Below are 21,757 nucleotides of genomic sequence, written 5' to 3'. Positions count from 1 at the left end.
TGAATCTCTGGAACTCTCTGCCACAGAGGGTAGTCGAGGCCAGTTCATTGGCTATATTTAAGAGGGAGTTAGATGTGGCCCTTGTGGCTAAGGGGATCAGAGGGTATGGAGAGAACGCAGGTACGGGATACTGAGTTGGATGATCAGCCATGATCATATTGAATGGGGTGCAGGCTCGAAGGGCCGAATGGCCTACTCCTGCACCTAATTTCTATGTTTCTATGTTTCTACGAAACCAGAGCAGTCGGAGAAAACCCATGCGATCACGGTGAGAACGTGCAAACTCCGTACAGACAGCGCCCGTAGTCAGGATCGAACCTGGGTCTCTGGCGCTGTGAGGCAGCAACTCTACCGCTGGGCCACCGTGACGCCCAACACTGGCCCCCCCACATGACATACAGGGGTATTAAGCACTATACTACGATGATGGCATTGAGGAGTATGATGGTATTATTACTGATGGTAAACTACAGATTGGTACACTGGGATTAGATGGACCAGGATTTGAGGAATATAGAGGGCATTGTGGAGTTCGCTCAAAGATCATTTAAAGACAGCAACATGTTTCAGGGGCTGAATAGCTTACTTTGTGCATCTTCCTTGTAGATTATTCCTACAGACTAGTTGATCTCAGTCATCATTCTGCAATCAATTAAATGGGTATATTTTAGAGTCACGCAGTGTGGAAACAGGCCCTTCGGCCCAACTTGTCCATGCCAACCAAACTGCCCCATCTACACTAGTCCCACATGTCCACATTTGGACCGTATCCCTCTAAACTTTTCCCATTCACATATCTGTCCAATTGGCTTTTAAATGTGGTGAGTGCCTGCCTCAACTACCTCCTCTGACTGGAAGAAGGGTTTTCGGCCCGAAACGTTGCCCATTTCCTTGGCTCCATAGATGCTGCCGCACCCGCTGAGTTTCTCCAGCACTTTTGTCTACCTTCTGCAGTTCTTTCCTACACATAACCCTTCCGGTGGCAGGAGAGATCACCACAGCCAGGAGGAGCTCAACACTTTTGTTTAGTTTAGTTTAGTTTAGAGATACAGCGTGGAAACAGGCCCTTTGGCCCATCGAGTCCGCACCCACCAGCGATCCCCGCACATTAACACTAGGGACAATTTACACTTACACCAAGCCAATTAACCTACAAACCTGTACGCCTTTGGAGTGTGGGAGGAAACCGAAGATCTCGGAGAAAATCCATGCAGTCACTTTGTACAGACAGCACCCGTAGTCGGGATCGAACCCGGTTCTCCAGAGATGTAAGCGATGAAAGGCAGCAACTCTAATGCCCCTGTCCCACTTAGGAAACCTGAACGGAAACCTCTGGAGACTTTGCGCCCCACCCAAGGTTTCCGTGCGGTTCCCGGAGGTTGCAGGTGGTTGCAGGTGGTTGCAGGTAGTGGAAGCAGGTAGGGAGACTGACCAAAAACCTCCGGGAACCGCACGGGAACCTTGGGCAGGGTGCAAAGTCTCCAGAGGTTTCCGTTCAGGTTTCCTAAGTGGGACAGGGGCATAAATTCTACTAATCGTTGTAAATCCTATAAACAAAGTCAGTGGAAAACTCACAAAATGCATAATGGTGAAAATATTTCCGGCATGCTGTTGATGCTAATCCACACCAGCAAGATGGTTCCTGATCAGCTCTTCCACAGCTAATATTAGCGACACTGTTTACAAACCTCCCAGCTGTACATTGGAAAATAGCAAGAAGGAACCAAGGCTATTTTGCTCCACAAACCTGTCCTGTCATTCACCAACGTTATGTTTGACCTGTCACCCAACGCCACATGCTCCACATTTCCCCCTGAATTCCCTACTCCTCTCTGGATGAACGATGTGATATTTAACTAAACCAGTTTCTGTTGGGTAGCGAGAGGCTCTTGTGACAAAAAATATCATTCATTCATTCATTGCACGTATACATATGGCGGTAGAGTTGCTGCCTTACAGCGAATGCAGCGCCGGAGACCCGGGTTCGATCCCAACTACGGGTGCTGTCTGTACGGAGTTTGCACGTTTTCCCCGTGACCTGCATGGGTTTTTCTGAGATAGAAACATAGAAACATAGAAATTAGGTGCAGGAGTAGGCCATTCGGCCCTTCGAGCCTGCATCGCCATTCAATATGATCATGGCTGATCATCCAACTCAGTATCCCGTACCTGCCACTCTCTGTGTGAAAAACTCCCTATTTCCTTCAAGGTTACGAAGGAAATAGGCAACGTTTCGGGTCGAAACCCTGGCCTGTTTCCACAAAGTATGTCTCCCAGGAAGGAACACAGAAAGCAAATAAATCTCACACCAGTCAGATGCATCGCTCAATTTGAGGCATTTTCAAAAATGGTCTGACTGTGGCAGAAACACTTTGTATTGTCAGCCACTCCAACACATTGAAGATGCATCTAATCTTTAGACAAGACTGAAGCTGAGAAGGATTAGCTAGGTGCCATGAGGTGACCGGTTAATCCATTAAAGGCAAGTGTAAATGGCAGGCCAGCAATGCCATTATCTGCATCATTCCATGCCTCCTCTTATCTCAATCTCAGAAAGGAACATTAGCGAAATACGCACAGAATTCCAGTGCAGATAGCAATGTTATCCCAGTCTGAAGAAGGGTCTCGACCTGAAACGTCAGCTATTCCTTTTCTCCAGAGATCCACCTGAAGGACATCTTCAGCTCTCGCTGCCTTGGCAGGGCAGCCAACATCCTGTAGGATCCTTCCCACCCTGGACACAAACTGTTCCACCTGCTGCCCTCTGGCAGACGGTACAGGTCTTTCAAAACTCGCACAGACAGACTCAGAGACAGCTTCTACCCCATAGCCATACTCTCTAGAATTTAGGAGATTGAGAGGGGATCTTATAGAAACCTACAAAATTCTTAAGGGGTTGGACAGGCTAGATGCAGGAAGATTGCTCCCGATGTTAGGGAAGTCCAGGACAAGGGGTCACAGCTTAAGGATAAGGGGGAAATCCTTTAAAACCGAGATGAGAAGAACATTTTTCACACAGAGAGTGGTAAATCTCTGGAACTCTCTGCCACAGAGGGTAGTTGAGGCCACAGTTCATTGGCTATATTTAAGAGGGAGTTAGATGTGGCCCTTGTGGTCAAAGGGATCAGAGGGTATGGAGAGAAGGCAGGTACTGGATACTGAGTTGGATGATCAGCAATGATCATATTGAATGGCGGTGCAGGCTCGAAGGGCCGAATGGCCTCTACTCTTGCACCTAATTTCTATGTTTCTATGTGAACTTAACAAAGCAAAATAAGAAATAACACTCACATTCAACTGAATGGTTCTACCTCAGCTGCTATTGTTATTTATCTGTAATTTTTAAATGTTTTTGTTATATGTATATATTTTTACCTTATCTTATATATTTAAAATTGCTCTTGTGAATCGCACCATGGGATTGACTTTTAAATTTCGTTGTACCATGTGCAATGACAATAAAGAGATTCATTCATTCATGTTGCCTGACCTGCTGGGTTACTCCAGATTTTTGTGTCTATTTTAGCATTGTTACATGGTTGTTATCAGGAGGTACACAAAAAAGCTGGAGAAACTCAGCGGGTGCAGCAGCATCTATGGAGCGAAGGAAATAGGCAACGTTTCGGGCCAAAACCCTGGAGAAACTCCGGTTTCAGCAGCATCTATGCTCGAAACGTAGGCAACTATTTCGAGCCGTAGTGGAGATTGTTCGAAACTCTTTGCATGGAGCTAAGTGGAAATAGTTCAACGTTTCGGGCCGAACCCTTCTTATTATCAGGGGCTTTGACTAACATTTGTTATCTGCACAGCTTATGGCATCAAAAATTGAAGACAATGCTCTGGGCATCTAGCGCCAGAACTGGGGTTCAATCCTGACAATCGAGAATGTCATTGTCCTGTTTTGCTACACATGGCAATAAACACTCTTAACCCTTGACTTGGGTGCTGTCTGTGTGGAGTTTGCACGTTCTCCCTGCGACCACGTGGGTTTCCTGCAGGTGCTCCGCTTTCCTCCCACACGCCCAAAGACGAGTGGTTTGTGGGCTAACTGGACTCTGTAAAAGTACCTACCATCCGGGAGGCGCTACAGGTCTCTCCGTTGCCGAACCAGCAGGTCGAGGAACAGCTTCTTTCCGGCGGCTGTCACTCTACTCAACAACGTACCTCGGTGACTGCCAATCACCACCCCCCCCCCCGGACACTTATTATTATTTATTCAAATCGTTTGCTATGTCGCTCTTCCAGGGAGATGCTAAATGCATTTTGTTGTCTCTGTACTGTACACTGACAATGACAATTAAAATTGAATCTGAATCTGTATGCCTGGTATGGATTATAAATTGGAATAACGTTGAACTAATGTGAATGGGAGATCGATAGCCAGCATGTACTCGGTGGGTTCCAGTACCTGTTTCAAGATTTTGACGACCTGCTCGAAATATATAAAACTATGGGAGTCAAAGTGGGAGTACACGGTCTGAGGAAGGGTCTCAACCCAAAACGTCACCCATTCCTTCTCTTCAGAGATGCTGCCTGTCCCGCTGAGTTACTCCAGCGACTCTACCGCTGTGCCACCGTGGCTGCCCTATCTTCTATCCTGTCGATCTTCGGTACCTTGTGGAGCAGCAGAGAGTCTGCTTGTGATCAGCTTTAAGACCTACATGCCTGTGTGAGCCACTTACCACCATACTGTTGAGTGAAACCCAGCAATCCTCTGGGAAATCTTGCAACATGGGCACGAGGAATTGGAGGCAGCCATCCCAATGACACAGTAGCAGCATCATCCCAATCAGGTTAACAATTCGCACCACCGCACTTGCCAGGTCATAAGTCATGTGGAAGATCTACAAACGAAAAAAATAATAATTTGTTAGCTTCACGCCAGGCAGCCCTTTATTGATTAGCAGATCAATACATTTGCGGAAGAAACTAATTTCAGTGCAGGAAGCAATCTAACATCCTCTTCTTTAGAAATTCCGATGTCCAAATCTGTCTTGTGTTATTTAGCGCATTGGAATCACAGAACTGAATGATCTTTCGGGGCTCAAAGGTGAAGGTATTTCAAAGATGTAATTGATTGCTTAAAATCCTCGGTGCTGCCATTAACATTCCTCCACGCTTAGTCATCAGATATGCTTCAGCGCTCCTGTCATGAAGTGGCAGATACAATGCTATTTTGAGAGCCTTCAGTCAAATCCGGAGATGGTAGGCTGGATTCCTAGGTACTTGTCAAGAGGGAGCATAGCCCAGCAGGTTAGTATCAGCCAAAAGCCACACACAGGGATCTTAAATTATAGCACATGTTCCTCTCTGTTCAAGAACAGCTTGGATAGAGTGGATGTGGAGAGGATGTTTCCACTAGTGGGAGAGTCTAGGACTAGAGGTCACAGCCTCAGAATTAAAGTACGTTCTTTTTGGAAGGGGATGAGGAGAAATGTCTTTAGTCAGAGGGTGGTGAATCTGTGGAATTATTTTCCAGAGAAGGCTGTGGAGGCCATGTCAGTGGATATTTTTAAGGCAGAGATAGATAGATTCTTGATTAGGTAGACAAAAGTGCTGGAGAAACTCAGCGGGTGCAGCAGCATCTATGGAGCAAAGGAAATAGGCAACGTTTCGGGCCGAAACCCTTTGTCTGAAGAAGGGTTTCGGCCTGAAACGTTGCCTATTTCCTTCGCTGAGTCTGAAGAAGGGTTTCGGCCCGAAACGTTGCCTATTTCCTTCGCTCCATAGATGCTGCTGCACCCGCTGAGTTTCTCCAGCTTTTTCGTGTACCTTCAATTTTCCAGCATCTGCAGTTCCTTCTTGAACACATGGAATCATAGTACTCTGTAAACTATACAATGAATGGAAATGAAAGGTTTAGTATATACATATATCTGCAAACACACACACACACATATATTATATATACATGGCGTGTGTGTGTTTGTATACATGTATATAAGAGGACTTTGAGCATTTTTAGACACTCTACCCATCTCTATTACTTGCTGTCATCTTGGTTCTTTCTCGGTCCTCCAAAATAGTCCTCTTCATGTGTCTAAATAATTCTGTGCTTTAAAGAAGGTTAATATTGAGCATGTATACCTGGCGCTTCCTGCAGCCTACTATCATCAGGTTCTGTTCTTCGTTGTCAAAGGACAAACGTCAATGCAAAAACAATAAAATTAACAGGTGGAAAGGGTAACAGGGCATCTGCTGATCTGTAATGGGGCTGTGGAATTGGGCTGTGTTTACTGATCTACATTTTTCAGAGGAGCACCATTTGTAATTGTCATGAGCTCATTCGGAAGAAAGAAAAATGCTTAAATGCCTGCAACAGTAAACAACACATCACAGGAAAATTCTGTTTTCTATTAAATCTTTGTTGGTTGAGCAATCTAGGGGATTCCCAGTGATCACTGTTTTTAAGAAGGAACTGCAGATGCTGGAAAATCGAAGGTAGACAAAAATGCTGGAGAAACTCAGTGGGTGCAGCAGCATCTATGGAGCGAAGGAAATAGGCAACGTTTCGGGACGAAACCCTTACGGGTTTCGACCCGAAACGTTGCCTATTTCCTTCAGGGTTTCAACCCGAAACGTTGCCTATTTCCTTCAGGGTTTTGTCCCGAAACGTTGCCTATTTCCTTCGCTCCATAGATGCTGCTGCACCCGCTGAGTTTCTCCAGCACTTTTGTCTACACTCACCAAGAATGGTACGAAACGCTGCCTATTTCCTTCGCTCCATAGATGCTGCTGCACCCGCTGAAGTGCTGGAGGAACTCAGCGGGTGCAGCAGCATCTATGGAGCAAAGGAAATAGGCAACGTTTCGGGACGAAACCCAAAGGAAATAGGCAATGTTTCGGGCCGAAACCCTTAATAAAGTCTTGATCACCTTGCCTGATCATTGTGGTGTTTTCTTTAACACGTAGTATAAGTGATCATTTAGTATATTACTATTTATTGTATATTTATTGATTGCTTGTATAGCTTCAGAAAGAAATAATTCATCGTTCTGTGAATGTGAAAGTTAAACAAATGGCTCTTGAAGCAAAGTTCATCTTAGTTGATCAGTCTTATTATTCGGTAAAGAGAACAATTCTAGGTGATGTTATGGAGATGTGATTGCAACAAGAACTAAACATAGGCAACAAGGTACAATAAAAACCACTTTGAAGGCAAGAATATTGATTGATTATGTAAAAGCAAAGCAAGGGTTCATTAACTCAAGTACCTACAAAAAGTGTAGATATTATACTTGAACAGAAAATATATTTTTCCTTAATGCATTATGTATTAATCATCTACTGTAATAAAGGTCTTAAAGGAACAGTTCAGTTTAGTTTATTGTCACGTGTACCGAGGTACAGTGAAAAGCTTTTGTTGTGTGCTAACCAGCTAATCAATACATGATTACAGTCTGAAGAAGGGTTTCGGCCCGAAACGTTGCCTATTTCCTTCGCTCCATAGATGCTGCTGCACCCGCTGAGTTTCTCCAGCTTTTTTGTGTACCTTCGATTCTCCAGCATCTGCAGTTCCTTCTTAAACACATGATTACAATCGATCCATTTACAGTGTACAGATGCATGATAAGGGGATGTTTAAGAAAGAACTGCAGATGCTGGAAGGGAGACAAAAATGCTGGAGAAATTCAGCGGGTGAGGCAGCATCTATGGAGCGAAGGAAATAGGTGACGTTTCTGGTCGAGACCCTTCTTCAGGAATAAGAGAATAAAGTTTAGTGCAAGGTAAAATAGTTTCACTCATTGAGGAACTAGAGGATTATTGCCATATAATGAAAGCAATTGAATATTCTACGTAATTTATTCAGAGTTACAGTGGTGTTAGAATATCATGGACCACCTCTTAGAAACATAGAAAATAGGTGCAGGAGGAGGCCATTCGGCCCCTCGAGCCAGCACCGCCATTCATTGTGATAATGGCTGATCATCCCCAATCAATAACCCGTGCCTGCCATCTTCCCCATATCCCTTGACTCCACTAGCCCCTAGAGCTCTATCTAACTCTCTCTTAAATCCATCCAGTGACTTGGCCTCCACTGCCCTCTGTGGCAGGGAATTCCACAAATTCTCACAACTCTCTGGGTGGAAAAGTTTTTTCTCACCTCAGTCTTAAATGGCCTCCCCTTTATTCTAAGACTGTGTGTGGCCCCTGGTTCTGGACTCGCCCGACATTGGGAACATTTTTCCTGCATCTAGCTTGTCCACTCCACTCTTGCACTACCCAAAACGTTACTTTTATTTCGAATAGTGCTTTGTACTATTGTCTTGCTTTTAATGCATGGTCTTTTGTATTTAAACAGAATTACAGAATTTTATGTGCAAATTCAACGGAATGTCAGTTCAGTTCAGAGATGGGGTAGGAGATTGCAACCTTCACGTGGCCCGTCCTGTTTCAACGAATGCAAATAAGATCAAATAGAACAAGTTGTCCAACAACTGCGAGAAATGCAACACTTGTCCCTTCACCTCCCCCCTCGACTCTATTCAAGGGCCCAAGCAGTCGTTCCAGGCGCGACAAAGGTTCACCTGCATCTCCTCCAACCTCATCTGCTGCATCCTCTGCTCTAGGTGTCAGCTGATTTACATCGGGGAGACTAAGCGTAGGTTGGGCGATCGTTTTGCCGAACACCTCAGCTCACAGTCCGCAATAACCAACCTGACCTCCCGGTGGCTCAGCACTTCAACTCCCCCTCCCATTCCCAATCCGACCTCTCTGTCCTGGGTCTCCTCCATTGCCAGAGTGAGCAATAGCGGAAATTGGAGGAACAGCACCTCATATTCCGCCTGGGTTGCTTGCGTCCGGATGGCATTAACATTGAATTCTCCCAATTTTGCTAGCCCTTGTTGTCTCCTCCCCTTCCTTAACCCTCTAGCTGTCTCCTCCCACCCTCCTATCCACCCGCCCTCGGGCTCCTCCTCCTCCCCTTTTCCTTCCTTCTCCCCCCCCACCCCCCATCAGTCTGAAGAAGGGTTTCGGCCCGAAACGTCATCTATTTCCTTCGCTCCATAGATGCTGCTGCACCCACTGAGTTTCTCCAGCAATTTTGTGTACCTAAGTTGTCCGACAACCTTAGGCTGTGCACGCCATACGCAAGTAGAAGAAGTTCAGAGATAGACCGTGCAAACAGGCCCTTCAGCCCACCTTATCCGCGCCGACCAGCAATTTCCACACACTAGGGACAATCTATATAATTTTTACCGAAGCCAAATGAACCTACAAACCTTTAAGTTCTGACTTAATGACCCTATCTATCTCTGCTGGGCATAGTTTTACTTGCTCCTATCAGATCCCTCCAACCTCTGGCGTTCCAGAGAGAAAGAATCTTTTGTTGGGAAGTTAACACGTTTTTTTCTTCTTGATTATCAAGTCCCAGGGGAATTGCAGACATAGATGCAGCAAACATAGAACCATTTGGTAACTTGAGTCTCCGCAGTTACAAACGGATCATGCCTACTTCACACACCACCCTTTGCTCAAATACAGAGTAATAAATCAAACTGCCGGTGGAACTCTGCGGGTCAGGCAGCATCTGTGGGGGGAAATGGACAGACAATGTTTCAGATCGGGACTCTTCATCAGATTGAACCAGGGAAAGACAAGTGATTGTGGTGTCGAGTCTGGGTTAGAAACATAGACACATAGAAATTAGGTGCAGGAGTAGGCCATTCGGCCCTTCGAGCCAGCACTGCCATTCAATATGATCATGGCTGATCATCCAACTCAGTATCCCGTACCAGCCTTCTCTCCATACCCTCTGATCCCCTTGGCCACAAGGGCCACATCTAACTCCCTCTTAAATATAGCCAATGAACTGTGGCCTCAACTACCCTCTGTGGCAGAGAGTTCCAGAGATTCACCACTCTCTGTGTGAAAAAAGTTCTTCTCATCTCGGTTTTAAAGGATTTCCCCCTTATCCTTAAGCTGTGACCCCTTGTCCTAGACTTCCCCAACATCGGGAACAATCTTCCTGCATCTAGCCTGTCCAACCCCTTAAGAATTTTGTAAGTTTCTATAAGATCCCCTCTCAATCTCCTAAATTCTAGAGAGTATCCAGTCTTTCTTCATAAGACAGTCCTGACATCCCAGGAATCAGTCTGGTGAACCGTCTCTGCACTCCCTCTATGGAAGGTGTTCGAAGGACAAGGGAACAGAGGGGGAAGCAGTGGGCGAGGGTCTCACAAAACGCCTGTCAGAGAGAGGGTGACAACCAAAGTAGGCAGAGATTCCACAGTGGATCATTAAGGGGGCTGTCCCACTGTACGAGCTAATTCAAGAGTTCTCCCGAGTTTCCCCTGATTCGAACTCGGAGATTTACATAGCCGTGCATAGGTACTCGGGGCTCTCGTGGACATTTTGTCAACATGTTAAAAAATTTTCACGAGTCTTCACGAGCTTACCGCGTTTCCCGAGTACCTGCCGTTAGCGTTACGAGCCGCTAAGAGACGTCCCCGAGCTCCGACGTACCCGCTACGTACATTCTCCGCGCATTACCACGAGTTTGATTTTTTTTTAAAAACTCGGGAGAGCTCTTGAATGAACTCGTACAGTGGGACAGGGCCCTTTAGAATGCTGCAGATGCCGAAATCCTGGGCAAAACACCTGCTCTGGGGGCGGCACGGTGGTGCAGCGGTAGTGTTGCTGCCTCTCAGCGCCAGAGACCCGGGTTCGATCCCGACTACGGGCGCTGCCTGTACGGAGTTTGTACGTTCTCCCCGTGACCTGCGTGGGTTTTCTCCAAGATCTTCGGTTTCCTCCCACGCTCCAAAGGCGTACAGGTTTTTAGGTCAATCGGTTTGGTATATGGTTAAATTGTCCCTAGTGTGTGTAGATAGTAGCTCTACCTCTGCTCCACCGTGCCACCATGTAATGCTGCAGGTTTATTTATTTAGAAATCTAGCCCTCGTGTCTGATGTAGGTGCCTCTGGCAGCTTTTGTTATGTTATTCCCGTCCTGTGTTACTTTGCTGTACAAATTATAGTGACGATGTCACCCGCTATAGGTTGGATGCCTCTTCTGCTGTCCGCCGTTGCTATGGAAACAGCAACAGCGCAAGGACACTTCAGGAGTCACCAGTCGCTTTAACTCCTGCTCCAATTCACAGCCTGATTTGCCTAATCCTTTAGATCTTTTACAATGGATAAAACTATTTTGTTGGCCACTCGATAACTCGGACATAAATAAAGATAAAGAATCAGGGGAACCGCCAAGGTCCGCTGGATCTCCCGGTTGCCAACCATTTTAACTCCTCTTCCCATTCCCACACACTGACCTTCCTGTCCTGGGCCTCCTCCATTGACAGCAATGCCCCTGTCCCACTTAGGAGACCTGAACAAAAACCTCTGGAGACTTTGCGCCCCGCCCAAGGTTTCCGTGCGGTTCCCGGAGGTTTTTGTCAGTCTCCCTACCTGCTTCCACTACCTGCAACCTCCGGCAACCACCTGCAACCTCCGGGAACCGCACGGAAACCGTGGGTGGGGCGCAAAGTCTCCAGAGGTTTCTGTTCAGGTTTCCTAAGTGGGACGGGGGCATTAGAGGCCACAGGATGACTGAAGAAACAGCACCTCCTATTCCACTTGGGTAGCTTACAGCCCAATGGTTTTAGTTTAGTTTAGTTTAGTTTAGTTTAGCGATACAGCACAGAAATAGGCCCTTCGGCCCACCGAGCCCGCACTGACCAGCGAGCCCCGCACATTAACACTACCACACACACACACACACACACACACACAATTTACACATACACCAAGCCAATTAACCTACAAACCTGTACGTCTTTGGAGTGTGGGAGGAAACCGAAGATCGTAGAGAAAACCCACGCAGGTCGCGCGCGGGGAGAACGTACAAACTCCATACAGACAGCGCCCGTGGCCGGGATCTAACCCGGGTCCCTGGCGCTGTGAGGCAGCAACTCTACCGCTGCGCCACCTTGCAATTGGAATTCAAATCCAGGCCAACCAACTAATTGTCTGTGTCCTCTTTCAAATAAGATGAAAGGACATTCGGACCATGTGAGTCACAATGTGGTGAAAACAGCTCAGGATGCTACAGAAATGGGCATAAAATTGACAAATTGAGTCGAGGATCTCAGGGAGTGGTTGCTGCAGGAACTGATATGAGATTTGCGGGAGAATGCTGCTCTGCTGCCTGTTAAGATGTTAAATTAAATAAAGCAGTGTCTGCCTCTCCGTTGCCAGTGGATATGAAGCCACTGAACTGAAGATCGGTGATTTAATATTAAAATGACAATCTAGATCAGGGAAACAGCAGGACAGGCAGTTGTGCAGAGTGGGTTAAAGTTGAAGAGGAATTACTCAGCAGTTCCATCAATATACATCAGTTTTTATTTTGTCTCGTTTAGTTCAGTTTAGTTTAGAGATACAGCGGGGAAACAGGCCCTTCGGCCCAACGAGTCCCTGCCATTCAGCAATTACCCCACACACACGGGCCGACTTGAGAACACAAGGGGACATGACTTGAGAATTAAGGGACAGAAGTTTAGGGGTAACATGAGGGGGAACTTCTTTACTCAGAGAGTGGTGGCTGTGTGGAATGAGCTTCCAGTGACGGTGGTGGAGGCAGGTTCGTTTATATCATTTAAAAATAAATTGGATAGTTATATGGACGGGAAAGGTATGGAGGGTTATGGTCTGAACGCAGGTATATGGGACTAGGGGAGAATACGTGTTCGGCACGGACTAGAAGGGTCGAGATGGCCTGTTTCCGTGCTGTAATTGTTATATGGTTATATGGTTATATGGACTTAACAGCATTATAGGCCCCGGGCAAAGCAGTGCACTGGAGCCCCTACCTACACTTTTAGTTTTGGTTCCCGTTTTTTCACATCGCTATAATCTGAATCTGGAATTCTTAGAATAAAGGGGAGGTCATTTAAGACTGGGGTGAGAAAAAACTTTTTCCACCCAGAGAGTTGTGAATTTGTGGAATTCCCTGCCACAGAGGGCAGTGGAGGCCAAGTCACTGGATGGATTTAAGAGAGAGTTAGATAGAGCTCTCGGGGCTAGTGGAGTCAAGGGATATGGGGAGAAGGCAGGCACGGGTTGTTGATTGGGGACGATCAGCCATAATCACAGTGAATGGCGGTGCTGGCTCGAAGGGCCGAATGGCCTCCTCCTGCACCTATTTTCTACGTTTCTATGGACACCTACTCCTGGCTTTCAATTCGTATTCACTAAATTCGTCTCTAGTTTCCTGAAGATAGGTTTCCAGAGACTCGGGAAGATTCATGGCAACAAGTGTGTTCACATTGTTCACATTCTCTGACTGCAGGACCTGACTTTTTCCTGTTCAATCTTCCAAAGAATTGGGAGGAAGATCGTTTCAAGGATCTCCATTTTCTCGATCAATCCTCCTGCCTCTTGCCTTGTGTTCACCTCCTGTTCAGTGCCAGCTGATACAGAATCCAGCGCATGTTTAATTTTGTCCATACCCCCATACAGAGCACGAACAGCATCAAAATGTGACGGCCATCTCGTGTCCGACAATCGCTTGAACACAACGTTTTTTCCTAAAGATGATGCCGGAACATTCCATCGATGTGTAGAAGCAGAGAAAAGGGAATACAGAGTGTTTAAGAAGGAACTGCAGATGCTGGAAAATCGATGGTACACAAAAAAAGCTGGAGAAACTCAGCGGGTGCAGCAGCATCTATGGAGCGAAGGAAATAGGCGGCAACGTTTCGGGCCGATACCCTTCTTCAGACTGATGGGGGGGGTGGGGGAGCGGGGAGAGGAAAGGAAAAAAGAGGAGGAGCCCGTAGGCTGGGGGATGGGAGGAGACAGCAAGGACTAACAAAATTGGGAGAATTCAATGTTCATGCCTGCAGGATGCAGACTCCCCAAGCGGAATATGAGGTGCTGTTCCTCCAATTTCCGGTGTTGCTTGCTCTAAAGGAATACAGACACTGAACAAAGTCAAAGTCACAGTCTCTCAACAACTCTCTGCCGTTTTTACACCCACCAAGTTCAGGCTGTGTCCAGCACAGGGAACATAGATGGCAAACTCATTCACTCGTCGAGAAGGTACGGGTGATGTTTCGAGTTGAGACCCATCTTCAGACCTCTGGTTGGAGTGGGGAGATTGCAACCTTCATGTGGTCGACGAATGCAACCAACCCGGCGTGCACAATCAAATAAGATCAAATAGAACAAGTTGTCCGACAACTTTAGGCTGTGCACGCCATTCGCAAGAAGAAGAAGACCTGAGGTTCTTAATTCCCATATTCTGGGTAACGGGCTCTGTGCATCTACCCGATCTATTCCCCTCACGACCTTATACATCTTTGTCTCACCCCCTCATCCTCCTGCCCTCCAAGGATTAAATGAGAAAAGGGGTCAGATTTGCAATATAAATACAACACCAAAGGCTTTTAGTGTGCAGGAAGGAACTACAGATGCTGGTTTAAATCGAAGATAGACACAAAAAGCTGGAGTAACTCAGTGGGACAGGCAGCATCTCTGGAGAGAAGGAATGGGTGACATTTCGGGTGGAGTCTGAAGAAGGGTCTCGACCCAAAACGTCACCCATTCCTTCTCTCCAGAGGTGCTGCCTGTCCCGCTGAGTTACTCCAGCATTTTGTGTCGGCCAAAGGCAATGGGTATGAACAGTGAATATTTTGCTGCTGCCTGTTTAACAGTGGCACGATTTTATGAATCAGCGTCTTCAGTTTAATCAACAATGCAAGGAAGCTGAAATTAGTGAAGAGGGATTCTTGCAAGATCTGCCACGCATTCTTAATTAGCAAATCCTCTTTAGAAACCGCTAATACAACTTTAAATCAGATGCAAGTTGCCAATGTTGGTAGTCAATAAAATGCAAATTTGATTTATTATCCATGTTGCTATAACCCCACAAAAGCAGCTGCAAAATTAACATGGTATAATAAAAGTATGAATAATAATATTGTTGACCTGCTATGTGATTATGCGTTATTTCAGTGCATAATTATACCGAGGAGACTGAATATTCTTGGTCATTAATCCAGGAGAGAGGATAGATTACACGGTGGCACAGCAGTAGAGTTACTGCCTCTCAGCGCCAGAGACCCGGGGTTGATCCCGACTACGGCTGCTGTCTGTACGGAGTTTGCACGTTCTCCCCGTGACCTGCATTGGATTTAACCGGTATCTATTGGGAGGTTATGCCTTCTCCCCATAACCGCTGACACCCGTACTAATCAAGAATCCATCTATCTCTGCATTAGAAATATCCATTGACTTGGCCTCCACAGCCGTCTGTGGCAAAGAATTCCACAGGTTCTCCAACCTCTGACTAAAGAAATTTCTTTCTCATCTCCTTCCTAAATGAATGTCCTTTAATTCTGAGGCTAATTTGAAGGTTTAAGAGCCTGGCGCGGCTTAAAATCAAGCTGCTGCATCGAGGCGATTGAGGCTCCCGATGTTGACGCCCCTGCCGGCCGATGAAAGACCCCGTGAACGGGCCGATTCAAGCGAGGGACGAAGCTGCTGTTGCTGGAGTTCAGTCGGCCACCAACCCGGTCAAGTCAAGTCAAGTCAAGTCAAGTTTATTTGTCACATACACATACGAGATGTGCAGTGAAATGAAAGTGGCAATGCTCGCGGACTTTTGTGCAAAAGACAAACAACAAAACAACCAAACAAATTATAAACACAATCATAACACACATATTCTTTTACATAATAAATAATGGGAGGAAAAACGTTCAGTAGAGTTAGTCCCTGGTGAGATAGGCGTTTACAGTCCGAATTGCCTCTGGGAAGAAACTCCTTCTCAACCTCTCCGTTCTCACCGCATGGCAACGGAGGCGTTTGCCTGACCGTAGCAGCTGGAACAGTCCGTTGCAGGGGTGGAATGGGTCTCCCATGATTTTATTTGCTCTGGAGTTGCACCTCCTGTTGTATAGTTCCTGCAGGGGGGTGAGTGAAGTTCCCATAGTGCGTTCGGCTGAACGCACTACTCTCTGCAGAGTCAGCTCCCGATGGTACCGCCTACAGGGCCCACGGCCGAAGCCTCACGTGTGCGTGCATGCCAATGCGTGCGCGTGGCCACCAAAAAATTGTGTGACCTTGTGGGTTTTCTCGGGGTGCTCCGGTTTCCCCGTGCGCCCGGAGAAGACCCACATGGAGAACGTACAAACTCCGTACAGGCAGCACCCAGTAGTCAGGATCGAACCTGGGTCACTGGCGCTGTGAGGCAGCAACTCTACCGCTGCGCCACCCCAACGTGCGGAGATGCTGCATCTTTCTCCAACTTGATGGTATATTATCTTCAATCACTATCTGCAGCATTAGTGCACGCTGCAATTTTGTCAAACTCTCCGCCCAGCAGGATGATCTTTGGCTTTGAGAGCATGAGCAAACATTTGCATTAAGAATGGTTAAGCTCTTTGCATAAGCATTTAGCCAAAGCATGTCGGATCTTTTGCTTTAATTTGGTGCTCCTAATCTCTGCTCAATTAATAAACAGATTAGGAGATGAATTCTCTTGATTTGTGAGCTGGATGCATCAAAGCTGCTTCCGGAAGATTAATCTTTCATTCTTTAATATATTACATGGAGTTCAGTAACTTTAAGGGCCTGTCCCACGAGCGTAATTTATGCAGCATCATTTACGTGTCACGATGCATGACGCGCGCATCGTGACACGCACACGTGACGTGCGCATTACGCACGCATGGTGCGTGATGACATAGGCAGTGACGCGTGACGTCGCAGGATTTTGTGATGTACAAAATCTTCAGCCCGCCATCTGCGTGACCCGCAAATGACGGCCAAGTGGGACAGACCCTTCAGTCAGGCCAACATCTCCTGGTCTTCTTCACATGGTTTTGAAAGATAATTCATACACACAGCTGAACAGGCAGACGGAGCTTAATTTCACATTAAAAAAAAATTATGTGTGAGGTCCAGGTTTGAGCTATCAACTTTTATCATAAAAAAATTAAGAGGGATCTTCATGTATAGTCTCCCCAATTGCTTTACGTCTAACAGACCGTGCCAACCACTTACACTAATCTTACATTAGTTCCATGAATTATTCTTGCCACATTCTCATCAATTCTCCCCAAAACTCTACCATTGAGGGGCCAAGAATCAAGAGTGTTTTCTTGACATTTGTCCTGAAACAGAATGATGAAATTCTTACTTTCTGCCACACAACACAAATGTTGACATTGTACTTAGTAAAACAAATAATAATAACCAAACAAAAAATATATATATATACACGTGTGTGTGTGTGTGTGTGTGTGTGTGTGTGTGTGTGTGAGTGTGTGCGTGCGTGTGCGTGTGCGTGTGCGTGTGCGTGTGCGTGTGCGTGTGCGTGTGCGTGTGCGTGTGTGTGTGTGTATATAGGGTGGTCCCGGTGGCACAGCGGTAGAGTCGCTGCCTTACAGCGAATGCAGCGCCGGAGACCCGGGTTCGATCCCGACCACGGGTGCTGTCTGTACGGAGTTTGCACGTTCTCCCCGTGACCTGCGCGGGTTTTCTCCGGGATCTTCGGTTTCCTCCCACACTCCAAAGACATACAGGCTTGTAGGTTAATTGGCTTGGTAAATGTAAAAATTGTCCCTAGTGGGTGTAGGATAGTGTTAGTGTGCGGGGATCGTTAGTCAGCACGGACCTGGTGGGCCGAAGGGCCTGTACCTACCTACATATCGACGTAAACCTTCGTTTTGTTACTAAATTTAAATTTACATCCTGCCTGTATCGATTTTTTTTTTTAAATGAAATGCGGGGAAGTTGTCCACGATATCCCACTCAGTCCGCATGCAGTAAAACCGAATCTTGCACAAAAATATTTAATAGTTACCAGATGAAATATTGATTGAGAAGTGGCAGAACTCAGGCTGAGTTTGAAGCCTTCACACATTAAATACCAGTTGTTATTAATTTAACAATTTCACCAATTCCAGCATTGACTCTGGCAGAGAAACAGGGAGCTATCGAACATTGACATCGAGCTCCAAATTTATCGTTGGCGATTCATGCCTTAATCAACAATGATTCGGTTTTTTTGGTATTCATTTTTTTTGGGATAGTGTCAAGACCAACCTTAAATTGCAGTTCAGTTTATTGTCACGTGTACCGAGGTACAGTGTAAAGCTTGCGTTGCCTGCTAACCAGTCCACAGAAAGACAACACATGATTACAATCAAGATATTACAGTGGATAGATACATGATAATGGGAAAACGTTTAGTGCAAGATAAAGTCTTTAGTGCAAGATTATTGCCTGTCCCCAAATTACATTAGAATGCCTTATTACATTTTTCCAACTATCCACCACTTGAATAGGGTTGAGAATGGAGAAACCTGAGGATTTACGCAGCAGTCATAATACAAATAGTCGGCCATTTCAGGAGGTGGCTTCACACACATTTGCTTTCAAAGTAAAAGTTTACTGGGTTCAAGTCAATAGATAATAGGTGCAGGAGGAGGCCATTCGGCCCTTCGAGCCTGCACTACCATTCAATGTGATCATGGCTGATCATCCACAATCAGTACCCCATTCCTGCCTTCTCCTCATATCCCCTGACTCCTCTATCTTTAAGAGCCCTATCAAGCTCTCTCCTGAAAGCATCCAGATAACCTGTCTCCACTGCCCTCTGAGGCAGAGAATTCCACAGACTCACCACTCTGTGTGTGAAAAAGTGTTTCCTCGTCTCCGTTCTAAATGCCTTACCCCTTATTCTTCAGTTATTCTCAAAGTCCCACTCAAGGTACCCAGCTGGCCGACTGCAGGTTGAATCCCACAGATTCACCACCCTCTTACTAAAGAAATTCCTTCTCATTTCCTTTCCACAGGTACAACCCTGCTCTCACCCCAACCATGGACTGTTTACCCTCCTACCATCCGGGAGGTGCTACAGGTCTCTCCGTTGCCGAACCAGCAGGTCGAGGAACAGCTTCTTCCCGGCGGCTGTCACTCTACTCAACAACGTACCTCGGTGACTGCCAATCACCACCCCTCCCAGACACTTATTATTATTTATTCAAATCATTTGCTATGTCGCTCTTCCAGGGAGATGCTAAATGCATTTTGTTGTCTCTGTACTGTACACTGACAATGACAATTAAAATTGAATCTGAATCTGAATCTGAATCTGAACCTTTTATTCCGAGTCTATGGCCTCTGATCCTGGATTCTCCTACTTTTTTTATCATGAACTGTTAAAAGTGCTCTTCAAGATTCATCCGATAATTTTTTCCATGTCGACTCTTTGCCCAGTCTACAAGATACAAGATACCAGTCTACCTACCTACCTCACCCCCTACCCCTCACTATCTCTCTCAGTATCACCCCCTCCTTCTGCAACACATCCCTGTGTTTGACTCAACTGCCGCCAGCCACAACCTAGCAATTGGTCTCATGCGAGCTACATCGGTGAGACTAATCGGAGGTTGGGCGATCGTTTCGCCGAACACCTCCGCTCGGTCCGCATTAACCAACCTGACCTCCCGGTGGCTCAGCACTTCAACTCCCCCTCCCATTCCGTATCCGACCTCTCTGTCCTGGGCCTCCTCCATGGCCAGAGTGAGCACCACTGGAAATTGGAGGAACAGCACCTCATATTCCGCTTGGGCCGCCTGCATCCTGGTGGCATGAACATTGAATTCACCCAATTTTGTTAGCCCTTGCTGTCTCCTCCCCTTCATCAGCCCTCGGGCTCCTCCTCCTTTTTCCTTTCTTCTCCCCGCCCCCCATCAGTCTGAAGAAGGGTTTCGACCCGAAACGTTGCCCATTTCCTTCGCTCCATAGATGCTGTTGCACCCGCTGAGTTTCTCCAGCATTTTTGTCTACCTTCGATTTTCCAGCATCTGCAGTTCCTTCTTAAACAATTCGTCTCATGGACAATAAATACAGATAACAAATTCTGGTCTAACTAGTGATTCATACATTATGTGAAAGAATGATCCATGCACTCAAAGGAAGCACATAAGCCTGCCCGGTATTGCTTTTCTATATATATTGATTGGTATATATTGATTGGTATATATTGATTGGTATATATTGATTGGTATATATTGATTGGTAAATATTGATTGGTATATATTGATTGAGTATAGACCAATAAGTCTATACTCAACCTCAGCACAGTGCAGACCCAATCACTGGTAAAAAGGCATTTAGAGTCACAATTTACAGTCCAATCCAACTGAATAGCTCTTCCCCTACTAATTTTCAAAAGGGAATCCTGCTGTGAAAACTAATAGCTCTCTCACCAAGGCATTAATTGCAGGACAAAGACCACCCTCACACACTGCCTTTTTTGCACAAACAGCTGTATTGAACAAGCTGCCAGAGGAGGTGCTTGAGGCAGGTGCTATCACAATGTTTAAGAAATATTTGGACAGGTATGTAGAACAGGACAGGTTTACGGGGGATATGGGCCAGACGCGGGCAGCTAGGACCAGTGTGAATGGAGTTGAGGGCTTTGTTAGGAGGCTGCGTAGGAAGGAACTGCAGATGCCGGTTTAAACCGAAAAAAGACACACAAAGCTGGAGTAACTCAGCGGGACAGGGCAGCATCTCTAGAGAGAAGGAATGGCTGAAAAAAGGTCTCAACCTGAAACGTCACCCATTCCTTCTCTCCAGAGATGCTGCCTGTCCCACTGAGTTACTCCAGCTTTTTGTGTCTATCTTCAGAGGAATAAAGCTATCGGGAATGGAGCTAAATGGGGCATGTTAATTGACGTGGCAAGTTAGGCCGAAAGGCCTGTTTCCACACTGTTTGACTCCGACACTGTGACTCCATCAGTTGTTTATCTCGATTATCTTAAGATCTAGATTATCTTAAGATTTACTGTTTTTCTCATCTAAACTATTTTCCTTAGTTGAGCTAACTTATTTCTGCTTTCAACCCTCTGGAGTAAAAAAATAAAATTCCTGAAAAAGTCTTGGGATTTACTGGTGCTTATCACATATTTATGAGGCCTAGTTTTGATTCACAACTGAAAATACCTTCCCTACATCGAGAATAACTAGTTCATTATCTTAAAGGTCTCAGACATCTGTCATGGATGCTGTATCTTTGAAAATTATAAAACTATGACTTAGAATAATATTTGTACATGAGTGTAATTAACGTCTTTCTGAACTAGGAGAAAGCATTGATTTATTTGCTTATCCCGCCAATGGATTTGGAAGAGTTTAGAGTCATAGTCATTGAACCATACAGCATGCAAACATGCCCTTCAGCCCATATTGCCCATGCTGCCCAACATGCCCCATCTGCAGGGTGACTTGGATAGGCTGGGTGAGTGGGCAAATGTTTGGCAGATGCAGTATAATGTGGATAAATGTGAGGTTATCCATTTTGGTGGCAAAAATAGGAAAGCAGACTATTATCTAAATGGTGGCCGATTGGGAAAGGGGGAGATGCAGCGAGACCTGGGTGTCATGGTACACCAGTCATTGAAGGTAGGCATGCAGGTGCAGCAGGCAGTAAAGAAAGCGAATGGTATGTTAGCTTTCATTGCAAAAGGATTTGAGTATAGGAGCAGAGAGGTTCTACTGCAGTTGTACAGGGTCTTGGTGAGACCACACCTGGAGTATTGCGTACAGTTTTGGTCTCCAAATCTGAGGAAGGACAATATTGCCATAGAGGGAGTGCAGAGACGGTTCACCAGACTGATTCCTGGGATGTCAGGACTGTCTTATGAAGAAAGACTGGATAGACTTGGTTTATACTCTCTAGAATTTAGAAGATTGAGAGGGGATCTTATAGAAACTTACAAAATTCTTAAGGGGTTGGA

At 46.0% G+C, this 21,757-nt stretch overlaps 1 protein-coding gene across 1 annotated transcript in view; it reads right to left on the bottom strand.

Annotated features, from left to right (window-relative positions):
• The window catches only part of hcn4 (hyperpolarization activated cyclic nucleotide-gated potassium channel 4), a 162,901-nt gene that overhangs the window by 85,329 nt on the left and 55,815 nt on the right, over positions 1–21,757 (bottom strand). Inside the window, exon 3 of the mRNA XM_055662923.1 lies at positions 4,683–4,844. Coding sequence (XP_055518898.1) covers positions 4,683–4,844 — 162 coding nt within the window. The remainder of the gene's footprint in view (positions 1–4,682; positions 4,845–21,757) is intronic.

Source organism: Leucoraja erinacea, chromosome 36 (assembly GCF_028641065.1).
Source record: "Leucoraja erinacea ecotype New England chromosome 36, Leri_hhj_1, whole genome shotgun sequence".
Classification (NCBI taxonomy): Eukaryota; Metazoa; Chordata; class Chondrichthyes; order Rajiformes; family Rajidae; genus Leucoraja; species Leucoraja erinaceus.
The sequence above is the reverse complement of the archived record's forward strand: the minus strand, read 5'-3'. Positions and strand labels throughout refer to the sequence as shown.